Here is a 12,533-nt window from a genome sequence, read left to right on the forward strand (position 1 = left end):
CAAATTTGTCAGAGGAGGGGCAGAGGGGGAGAAGGAGAACGAGAGAGGATTATCCTGGAGAGCTGGATAGGAGGGAGGAAGTAAATTATTCATTGAATACACCATTTACCATGGCAGAGGTGAAAAGGGAAATAGGTAAGGCTGGGTTAACTTCACCTTGGAAAGATGAGGTGTGTTATGTTATGTTGGCCTCATCTTAATGATGAGGCACTGGATAAAGTATTGGTGTTGTACAACAGTGTGGGAGGAGGGGAGACTACCAGGCATTTGGAAGGAGGCAGTAGTGGTACCAATCCAGAAGCCAGTAAAGGACCCAACGAGGACAACAAGCTATCGGCCAATTGCTTTAACATCACTTATATGTAAGATTATGGAACGTATGATTACGGAGAGGATAACTTACTTTCTGGAGAGCAGAGGGCTAGTATCACCACATCAGAGTGGGTTCAGGAAGGGTAGGGGAACTATGGACCCAGTGCTCTGCTTAGAAGCAGAGGTCAGGAAGGCTCAGGTGAACAAGGAGACTTGTAGCTGTCTTTTTTTATGTGGAGAAGGCGTATGATATGATGTGGAAGGAGGGGTTGTTGATCAAGCTTGATATTATGGGGGTAGGAGGAAGAACGTTCAACTGGATAAAGGATTTCTGGTTTGGAAGGTCTATCCAGGTGAGGGTGGGGAGGTACAGTGGCAAGAAAAATAATGTGAATCCTTTGGAAATACCTGGATTTCTGCATAAATTGGTCATAAAATTTGATCTGATCATCGAGGTCACAACAATAGACAAACACAGTCTGCTTAAACTAATAACACACAACCAATCATACGTTTTCATGTCTTTATTGAACACACCGTGTAAACACTCACAGTGCAGGGTGGGAAAAGTATGTGAACCCTTGCATTTAATAACTGGTTGACCCCTCCTTTGGCAGCAATAACCTCAACCAAACATTTTCTGTAGTTGCGGATCAGACCTACACGATGGTCAGGAGGAATTTTGGACCATTCCTCTTTACAAAACTGTTTCATTTCAGCAATATTCTTGGGATGTCTGGTGTGAACTGCTCTCTTGAGGAGCCTTCCCTGTGGCCTTCACTGTGGCTCAGTTGGTAGAGCATGGTGTTTGCAACGCCAGCATGGTGTGTGCAACACCAGGGTTGTGGGTTTGATTCCCACGGGGGGCCAGTACAAAAAAAAATGCATGAAAGGAAATGTATGCATTCACTACTGTAAGTTACTCTGGATAAGAGAACTCTGATTGGGTCACTCCAGAATGCATATTTTCTTCTGTTGAAGCCATTCTGTTGTTGATTTACTTCTGTTTTGGGTCGTTGTCCTGTTGCATCACCCAACTTCAGTTGAGCTTCAATTGGCGGACAGATAGCCTAACATTCTCCTGCAAAATGTCTTGATAAACTTCAGAATTCATTTTTCCGTCGATGATAGCAAGCTGTCCAGGCCCTGAGGCAGCTTGCCCTGAGGCAGCCCCAAACCATGATGCTCCCTCCACCTCTACTTTACAGTTGGGATGAGGTTTTGATGTTGGTGTGCTGTGGCTTTTTTTCTCCTCACTTAGTGTTGTGTGTTCCTTCCAAACAACTCAACTGTAGTTTCATCTATCCACGGAATATTTTGCCAATAGCGCTATGGAACATCCAGGTGCACTTTTGAAAACTTCAGACGTGCAGCAATGTTTTTTGGGACAGCAGTGGCTTCTTCTGTGGTGTCCTCCCATGAACACCATTCTTGTCTAGTGTTTTACGTATCGTTAACTCGTCAACACAGATGTTAGCATGTTCCAGAGATTTCTCTAAGTCTTAAACGTTCTCCATTTATAGACAATTTGTCTTACTGTGGACTGATGTACATCAAGACTTTTAGAGATACTTTTGTAACCCTTTCCAGCTTTATGCGAGTCAACAATTCTTAATCTTAGGTCTTCTGCGATCTCTTTTGTTTGAGGCATGGTTCACATTAGGCAATGCTTCTTGTGACTAGCAAACTCACAAATTTGTGAGTGCTTTTTATAGGGCAAGGCAGCTCTAACCAACATCTCCAATCATTGATTGAACTCCAGGTCAGCTGATTCATGACTCCAATTAGCTTTTGGAGAAGTCATTAACCTAGGGGTTCACATAGTTTTTCCAACCTACACTGTGAATGTTTAAATTATGTATTCAATATAGACAAGAAAAATACAATAATACAATACTTTTTGTGTTATTAGTTTAAGCACACAATGTTTGTCTATTGTTGTGACTTAGACGAAGAACAAATGAAATTAAGACCAATTTTAGCAAAAATCCAGGTAATTCCAAAGGGTTCACATACCTTTTCAGGCAGCTAGCTGGTGGATAACGGTATAACACAAGGGAGTGTGATTAGTCCTCTGTTCTCTATCATGATCAATGATGTTTACTCTCTGGTACAGCCAGATATTGGGAAGTCATTATTTGCAGATGATGGGGCCTTATGGAAGAGGGGGAGAAATGTGCCATACATAGTCAGGAAGGTACAGAAAGCAATTGATGAGGTAGAGCAGTTGGCATTAATGTGGGTGTAGTGGCTTCCTTTCCTCTTTACCATAGCCACTGCCCAAGCCTGAAGCGGGGTTGTTTGGTATGCATACAGTCCACACTCAAGGTTTCCAAAAAGCCAAACATTCAATGTGATCCAGGGATATGGTGCAACAAAAATGTTTATTCTTCTTATATCTAACAGGAAAATGAATATCCAATCAACTTAAAACATAGGTTACTTGATATGGAAAATACACAATATGACCTGTCTGTATGTATGTATGTCTGTCTGTATGGTCAAAAAACTATACCGCTCCCGCGTCTAGCAAGGACTCCTCCCCCCAAAGGCCCAACTTCCTGCTTTTATCCTAACACACTTACTGCAGTACAATGAATGGGCAAGAGGGGGGGGGGGAAAACTAAGTTACACTAACAACAAATGAATACATCTCAATCAGGTAAATATAAATCATAAAGGTACGTACCTAATATTTCATCATATACATTCATATTTACACAAATATACATGGAGCTCTGAATGTTCTGTCTTTTATGCAAATATGTCCAAATCGGCTCTAACAGTGGGGATTCCGGTTATCTGTAGAGAAAACTCTGTGTTCTTTACCAGGAGAAAGGTGGGAGATGAGGTATCCTTGAAGTTGGGAAAAGGACAGGGTGGGGGTCTTTAGGTTCCTTGGGGTATACTTTGACTACACTGACCTTGGCAGAACACACTGAGAGAGTGGTGGGAAAGTGTAAGAAGGTGCTAAATGTGATGCGCTGTCTGACAGGGAAGGAGTGGGGGGCTGGGCGTTCCTCATTGAGGACCATGTATGTTGCATTGATCATAATTTATGTAATAGACTATGGCAGTGTAGTGTATGGTTTGGCAGCCCGGACGTCATTGGAAAGGCTAGATGTCATACAGGGACAAGGACTCAGAATATGTAGTGGGGCGTTTCGGACATCCCCAGTGGCTGCACTACAGGTGGAGATGGGGGATATGCCATTGCAGATTAGGAGACAGCAGCTGGCAATTAATTATTGGGTCAACCTACTGGGACATGAGGTGCCAGGTGAGGGAGATGGGACTGTATGGAAGTATCAGACCTCAGGATAAGACCAGGTGCAGACAGTTCGAAGTAACAAGAGTTTATTACAACAACAGGGGGCAGGCAAGCAACAGGTCAAGGGCAGGCAGAGATCAGTAATCCAGAACAGAGTCCAAAAGGTACAGAACGGCAGGCAGGGTCAGGCAGAGATCAGTAATCCAGGGCAGTGTCACATGGGACAGACAGACAGACAGACAGACAGACAGACAGACAGACAGACAGACAGACAGACAGACAGACAGACAGACAGACAGACAGACAGACAGACAGACAGACAGACAGACAGACAGACAGACAGACAGACAAAAACCTGGATACCAGGGGTACAGGAAAACCGCTGGTAGGCTTGGCAAGATAAGACAAACTGGCAACAGACAAACAGAAAACACAGGTATAAATGCACGGGGGATAATGAGGAAAATGACGACACCTGGAGGGGGGTGGAGACAAGCACAGGACAGGTGAAACAAATCAGGGTGTGACAGGAAGGGAGTTTTGTCCTACGGTAGCTATTCCTGTAAATCCACCATGGCTACTCCTGCCTCTAGTAGTAGATCTAGAGAGACTGTAGTCTCTCCTTTCTGTAGGAGAGACTACAGAAAGATAGGGAGGGTGTTGATCCATCTGATGTGTTTAATAGACGTCTGGATACTGTGTATCAGGATTTTGTTGCCATTTACACAGATGGTTCAAAAGATCCAAGGACAGGACATACTGGGTCAGCATTTGTAGTGCAGGAATGTGGGGTGGAAGTCAGGAAACGTATAACAGATCATCTGGCTGCATATACGGCAGAGCTGATGGCCATACTGTTGGCCTTGCAGTGGGTGGAGGAAGTCAGGAAACGTATAACAGATCATCTGGCTGCATATACGGCAGAGCTGATGGCCATACTGTTGGCCTTGCAGTGGGTGGAGGAAGTCAGGAAACGTATTACAGATCATCTGGCTGCATATACGGCAGAGCTGATGGCCATACTGTTGGCCTTGCAGTGGGTAGAGGAAGTCAAGCCAGAAAGAGTAGTTATTTGCTCTCATTCATGTGCAGTGTTGATGAGTCTCCAGTCCTTTAGCTCACGTAGCAGACAAGACCTGCTATGTGAGGTGCTACAAACCCATGGCAGGATTAAACAGATGGGTATATAGATAAGATTTACTTGGGACACAGCCATGTGGGGGTGGAGGGGAATGAGGCAGTTGATGTACTGGCTAAACAAGCACTTAGTAGTGGGTATGTTGTAGTTTCAATGAGCAATGCAGAGGCAAAAAGCCTGATATGGACAGTGATGGTGCAGAGGTGGCAGGAGCAGTGGAATATAAATATTAATACTAATTTATTTAAAGTACAGAGGCAAGTCGGGGAGGGGAGAACGGCAGGAAGGGACAGAAGAGGGGATGCTATTTTCACAAGATTAATGGTGGGACACAGCCGGTTAAATAAGTGCTTAAATGTAATAGGAAAGCATCCAACAGAAAAGTGAGATTATTGCCAGGAAACAGAGACCGTGGAGCATGTATTGCTACAGCGTGGGCAGTATCATAGGGAACGAGAGGGGCTGGGGACTGATATGAGGGAGAAGGGCATACAGGAAATTAGTTTAAACAGTATATCGAGTAGAACGTCATTAGATATTGATCCAAATATTTTATATTTTTTAAGCGTAAAAATGGGCTGGCAGGTAGGATGTAGTTTCTCCTTGTATCTGGCTCACACTCCAGTACAGTAGGTGGCGATAATGCACCATAATACTAGATGCCAACCGCCGATAAACCCCATCGAAGATGAAGCTGGATTCCTTCTGGCCATGACCCTAGAGGCGGGACTTACCTTTCATCCACTTCCGGTTGAGCGCATGCCTCCTCTTCGGCTTAACTAGCTGACTAACACTCCTGAAACAGAATCTAAGACAGCGTTAGGAGTTCATAGCTTGAACACTTTGCTTCCATTATTTATATTTTTCATCATCTGAACGTGTGACGGTCGAAGAAAACATGAATATTCGCAACGCAAGGGTAAGTGAGAAGCACTGTCGACCATGCAACACTGTGCTAGTTTACCACCTTAGCTAGATAGCCACCCATCGCTAATAATAACAATCCAAGGGTTTCTGATAGCTCCACGTTTGTTTGTCAAGTCAAACTGTGAGCCTACTAGCCTATTTAGCTAGCGACTATTTAAATAGATTGCTTATATGGTAACTAGCAACAAAGTAAACAAGAGAAGTGCCACTTGAAGTGTAGTTAACGTTAGCTTACTATAGTCAACAGTGCTATTTTGACTGACTCAGTGTCCCCACTCCAGACATGACATCTCTTCGTGTCCCTTTTCTGAAGTGTACTAGCTAACTAACGTTAATGTAATTGTTTCAGTCAGTATCCATACCATTGACATGACATTCCTTGTTCTTTTTTCCTCAGCCGGAGGACCTTATGAACATGCAGCACTGCAACCTGCTGTGTCTCCCAGAGAACTACCAGATGAAATACTACTTCTACCACGGACTGTCCTGGCCGCAGGTTAACATGGCTTCCTCTTCAGCAGACATCTGTCACCACTTGACTCAAGTCTTTGTTCTGGCATTCAATCAGTCACAAATTGAATCTAACTCATCAAAAGGAAGGACGAGTTCGATTTAGGCCTAGTTGTTACTAGATGTCTGTGTAACTCAGTGTATCTATCGCTAACATCACCACCTCTTTGTTCATCTTTCAGCTCTCCTACATCGCAGAGGATGAGAATGGCAAAATAGTGGGATATGTTTTAGCCAAGATGTGAGTATACCTGAACTACAGATCTCATCTCATGCCATTGTTTGTCGGTCTCTATCAAGCCCTCACTCTTTATGTGGTATGCAGGGAGGAGGATCCAGATGATGTCCCCCATGGTCACATCACATCCCTGGTGAGTCTTGGTTCTGTATTGTTCATTGTAGTACTTAATTGAATCAATATAGGGGGGGGGGGGGGGGGGGGGGGGGGGCGGGCGCGCGCGCTATCATCTGCAGCACTTGTCCGGTTGTTTAGTTGCGGTTGAGTAACAGGAAGGATTATTAACAACTGTTTGGATTGTCTCTGTCGCTCAGGCTGTCAAGCGCTCTCACAGACGTTTGGGACTAGCTCAGAAGCTGATGGACCAAGCCAGTCGAGCTATGATTGAAAACTTCAATGCCAAATATGTCTCACTTCATGTCCGGAAAAGGTAGTGCAGTGTGCTGGATGTCTGTGTTGAACTTCAATCAGATGGTTCTATTTCGAGTAATTTTTATATGACTCTTAGATGAGAATTTCCACGTTAGTTGTTGTAATGGAATGCTGAATACCTATCACCCTTCTGTTCTCTAGAAGTGTAGCCAGAAGATAATTTAAAAACAGAGAGACATTGTTCGTTTCAGATCATTCTTAAATGGTATATTGAATGGTATTTGTTTGTTCACAAATAACTTGAATTGCATCCATCTCATTTTCTCCTACTGCAGTAACCGAGCGGCCTTGCACCTGTACTCAAACACACTGAAATTCCAGTAAGATCTCCTACTATCCTTGTGAAAACAAACCCTCTTAAAGCAAATGCATATGTAAATATAGATGTTTATTCAGGAACTGTGGATCATATTCCCTAATGATTCTCTTTGCATTCAAATTAATTTATTTTTGCCCTTATTTAACGAGGTATTGTTTGCGGTGATAAAATGTACATGTATAATATGTTGTTGGTCCTATTCTCACTCACTCACTGATCATTTCCTTTATCTTTCATAGGATTAGCGAAATAGAGCCCAAGTACTATGCAGATGGGGAGGATGCCTATGCCATGAAGAGAGACCTAGCCCACATGGCTGATGAGGTGAATATTTTTTTTAACTCTTTCCCTTTATCCAGCAGCATGGCTTTTATGGGCGTGATCCAGCCACCTTCGACTCGCCCAGTGTTTTGCATACAGTCGCTTTGATCCGATTCTTTACGCTTTTCCCAAAGGGTGCGTCCTACATTCTATTCTCACTCATGGATTTAAAAGTAATAGACTGGTGTGGGCAGTATGGTGCAAACTCCCTCCCGCCGTGCTTGCTATTAAATGCATGAACTGGAGTGAACAAGTGCACACTTCTGGATGAAGGGCAGAGAATCGTAACGCAGTCATAAGACACTCTCTTTACCTGAGGGTTAAGGTCAACCTTTCCATTTTGTCAACTGAGTTTTGACCGCTTTGTCTGTTGTTTCTGTCTATGGGTCCCACAGTTGAGGAAGTCAGGAATGAAGGCACTGGGTCAGGAGGCACCTACCGCTACGACCACACCTGGTGACCAGGAGAAAGAGGGAGAGGGGGACAGCGGAGGAGAGAACAAAGACCTCAGTGAAGTTAGCGAGGCCACAGAGAGCACAGACGTCAAAGATTCATCCTCCGATTCACAATGACTCAGCCATCTTTAGTAGCCATTTTTAAATTCGCCATCAAAGTTACTTACTACACTTTTTATCTCACAGAAAGGGAACAATTATACCCAGTGGCAGTCAGCTTCTCCATTCACTTCTGTTACTTTTACAGCGTAAAGTAAAATCGATTTTTTTTACTAAAATAGAATTTCTCTCTCGACATTAGTGATACAATGTGATTGAAAGAAATGCTTTTGCAACTGGAATGAAAAGTTGATGTTGAGCTCAAATTCACAACTGGTTCTATAAAGGTTGTTTTGGGCTTGATGCTGTCACTACTGTTTTCAACCCCCCACTCACCCATGAAATCAACACATTTTGAAAAAAGAACGTCAGTTTTTGGGTGTGACTTAATGAGATCTGTGAAGTAGTCTTCAAAATGCTGAAAATAAAAGTTTCAAGTAATACTTTTTGTAGTTGCATTTTTTTTCTAGATTTGAAATTGTAACTATTTAAGGTTGAAATTCCAAGAATGGCCACTAGGTGGTACTATTGTGAATAGAATGCATACATAGCTTACAGTACTGAGACTTTACAACTAGTAATAAGACTAGGGGCATATTCAGACCAGGGTTTCAGTTAGCTGGCTAAATTAGGCAGTATGCATTTTGAAAACATACGTAATTGTTTGAAACCTGCATATTTCATGTTATGAGGCATTTCTTCCCTTGCTTCAAAGTAGCCTATAGGCAAAATATGACCACGTAAATGTGGAGGCAATTATTCTATAGACTGCATAGGCAACACGGGTTTTAAGTTTGGGGACGCTTACAATTTATCCTTGTACCATTTATGATTTTCATATGCACATTTTCATAGAAAAGTTTCATTTCAATAATGTTTTTGTTTCTCAATCATTGCCATGAATTAAAATGATTAAAAAAAGACACTCATTACTCACATGGGTTACATGGATCACTCCAAACAAAAGACAATGAAACAAATTGACAAATTTTGTAATTGATAGTTATGAAATAAACCAAAACTTGTTTCTCACATATATAGCAGGTTGTGACCTCTGCAAACAACGTTTCCACTCTGAAAATGAGAACAGTAAATTACTAATTAATACATGCATTAACAGAAGGGTACTGTATGTCACCAAATGATTAATGGTACACTTACTACTGGTGACATATGTAATGGAGAATTGATATAAAATAAAAGGGTAAACAATACACACAAACAATGAATGTGCAAGAATTGGGAGACAGCTAAGCCCTTCTGGAGAGAGACTCCTATGTCTTCGCCACACACTCCTCCCCTTCTTGTCTCAACATTTGTATTCATGCATGCCAAGGGAAGCCAGACTTGCCCAAAGAATTGACCGAGAAAAAAACTCTGCTTCATAATTTTCTTTCAATTCGTAAGAGGCTGAATGCTTCTCACCTGATAAAGCATCCGAGCGAGCAAAACAGCACCCCTCTGTCTCTGTGTGTGTAGCCCACCTGATTGATGCTGTCTGGTCAAACAGAGTATGACATTGTTGCCACCCGTAGCAGACCGTTTGTTTCATCAAGATGAAAGAGAGGAGGATGGCATTGGCATTTCTCTAGAAGTAGACCTAGGGTGAATCAACATGTCTTTTCTGCTTGCACACACACTGACATAAATAAGAAGATAGATAGGAGTGATTATATCATTTGGGAAAATGTATTTCCATTAACTTCCCTATTGGACCCACAGCTATGCCACTTCTCTCCTGTTCTATTGTTTTTCATATCAACTTTCTTTCGTTTTCCAGAAGCCAAATGCACAGTCCTAGTCATATTAGCAACCCATTCTCATTGTGTCATCTTTAGATTCCCCCTCTTCCTAAATTTCGAACAGAGATTTTCAGGTTTGAAAACGGTCTGCTTCCTTACAGGAGTTGCATGTTCTGTTAAGGTGCATTACCATAATCTAAATGTGATTTCTGTCATTCTGAGCACCGCGGGTGGACGCCCTAATGGGATATGCATATGGGTCCGGCAAATTTCTCAAATGGCCAGTAGGCTAAATTAAAATCTGTTGTCCAGGGCCACATTTCCTTAACAAAAACCCAGATTCACACTAGTGCTGTTTTAAATGTTGCAGATGGAAATGTAATATATAGAGCTTACAATTCATTATTCTATCTGACAGTCATTTCTGTTGTACACATTTCTATCTGAATTTTATGTAATGTTGCTCCCTTCCAAATGAGCCCCTGAGCCAGTTCCTGTCTTCATTACAGTTGACAGCACAGACTGATGGATACCATGGTAAGTAATATCATTAGAAGAATTGACCTCCAGGACTGGACTGATGCCATGGTAACATCATTATCATCATTAGAAGAATTAACATCACAGACTGAACTGATACCAAGGTAACACATACCCGAAGCATCTATCACCCTCACACTGTTGTATTTAGCCTGCCTTGTGGTACCATCTCTCTCACATTCTACAAGGTGTTGAAGTACACCAACATGACGTCTTCAACAGGATGTCCTGAGATACATTTAAACTACAGATACAGTACCAGTCAAAAGTTTGGATACACCTATTCATTCAAGGGTTTTTCTACAAAGTAGAATAATAGTGAAGACATCAAAACTATGAAATAACACATGGAATCATGAAGTAACCAAAAAAGTGTTAAACAAATCAAAATATATTTTATCTTTGAGATTCTTCAAAGTAGCCACCCTTTGCCTTGATGACATCTTTGGACACTCTTGGCATTCTCTCAACCAGCTTCACCTGGAATGCTTTCCAACAGTCTTGAATGAGTACCCACATATGCTGAGCACTTGTTGGCTGCTTTATCTTAAGGTTATCTTCTGTATAGCACCCCTACCTTGTCACACACAACTGATTGGCTCAAATGTATTAAGAAGGAAAGAAATTCCACAAATTAACTTTTATCAAGGCACACCTGTTCATTGAAATGCATTCCAGGTGACTACCTCATGAAGCTGGTTGAGAGAAACTCTGGCCAATATAAAACACATTTTGATTTGTTTAACACTCTTTTGGTTACTACATCATTACATATGTGTTATTTTATAGTTTTGATCTCTTCACTGTTATTTTACAATGGAGAAATACTCAAAATAAAGAAAAACCATGGAATGAGTAGGTGTGTCCAAACTTTTGACTGGTACTGTACATTCTCTCAGAAAACTGGAACAAGTACAAGACTCTCTACTCTCTTTCATGGAAATAAAACGCATTTTGAGAAGTTTCATTAATGGAATTGTTGTCACGTCCTGACCAGTATATTATTATAGGATTATTTGTTATTGTAGTTTGGTCAGGACGTGGCAGAGGGTAGTTAGTTTATGTATTCCGGGGTTTTGGGTTTCTTTTCTATGTTTGTGTTTCTATGGGTTTTCTATCTGTTCTGTTTCTATGTTAGTTAATTGGGGTATGGACTCTCAATTGAAGGCAGGTGTTTTCTAGTTGCCTTTGATTGGGAGTCCTATATATTAGGGTGTGTTTGGTCTTGTTGTTTGTGGGTAGTTGTTTTAGCACTGCTATACGTGTGTAGCCTGCTATACTGTTCCTGTCGGTCATTGTTTTTGTTCGTGGTTTTCACATTATAATAAATTATGATGAGCACACAATCCGCTGCATATTGGTCCACTTTTTCCGACAGCGATTTCAACATATCTTCTGACGAAGAGGATCGTGACAATTGTGCACAAAAGGAAAATGTGGTTTAATGTTGCGTAGCTTACAGTTTTAGAATTAAACTCTAAAGAAGGATAGACTTCTTGAGAAAGGGGAAGAAATAAACTTAGCAATGCGTCAACATTTATACCAACATTTATACCATATGACATTTATACCGAAAACTACAGCCAAAACAAAATATAGATCAGTTAGAAGCCACTTTCAGTTAACAGTCAGCTATTTAATGTGTCTTAGTTGGAAGGGAGGGAAGGAAATACACAGGAAGTTAGAAGTGAGAAAGAAGAGTGTTTGACAGTTCTCTGCTTGTACAGCAATATTTTTTAGACATTCAGTAAAACTCTTCCCTTCTCTTAACCACAAGCATACAGTTCTGTTTTCACGCATTATTTGGTATCTTCACACCTTGCAAAGGCATGGCAACACTGTCACTTCACTCTGCACCGTTGTTTCTGGTAAACAATATTAGCTGCAAGAGTAAACAAACTACTGCTCTCTAGTCATGTACAGTATCAGGATTATATCATGTTATATGTGGAGAACATGCTCGTTCAGTGAGATGATATGAATGTGTTTTGTCACAGTGGGTGGATTTGGCACCACCATTTTAGGACGTGTTACACAATTAAGTGCAATGCTCTCATCAAGTATATTAGTAACTCAGAGTAAGAGATCGGTGGTAAGACTTAATACGGTAATTATAGACGACAGCGCTTACTCTTACTCAGCCTATGTGTGTTACTTCTATACACATGAACTCATAGGGGAAAGTGGATGGATGAGGAGGGAGGGGAGAAGAGGGGGATGATGAGGAGG

At 41.6% G+C, this 12,533-nt stretch overlaps 1 protein-coding gene across 2 annotated transcripts; it reads left to right on the forward strand.

Annotated features, from left to right (window-relative positions):
- The first annotated feature begins 5,441 nt into the window (after positions 1–5,441).
- Positions 5,442–8,465, forward strand: LOC115167812 (N-alpha-acetyltransferase 10). 2 transcript variants are annotated; one of them, XM_029722445.1, is made up of 8 exons: positions 5,442–5,640; positions 6,046–6,144; positions 6,341–6,399; positions 6,484–6,529; positions 6,711–6,826; positions 7,101–7,148; positions 7,387–7,471; positions 7,855–8,465. In XM_029722445.1, the coding sequence occupies exons 1-8, from the start codon at positions 5,620–5,622 to the stop codon at positions 8,038–8,040; spliced, it is 660 nt and encodes a 219-aa protein (XP_029578305.1). In that variant the 5' UTR covers positions 5,442–5,619; the 3' UTR covers positions 8,041–8,465. The 2 variants fall into 2 exon arrangements, with proteins under 2 accessions (XP_029578305.1, XP_029578306.1); XM_029722446.1 differs by having other exon boundaries at positions 7,104–7,148.
- Positions 8,466–12,533: the final 4,068 nt, after the last annotated feature.

Source organism: Salmo trutta, chromosome 30 (genome assembly GCF_901001165.1).
Source record: "Salmo trutta chromosome 30, fSalTru1.1, whole genome shotgun sequence".
NCBI classification, from domain to species: domain Eukaryota; kingdom Metazoa; phylum Chordata; class Actinopteri; order Salmoniformes; family Salmonidae; genus Salmo; species Salmo trutta.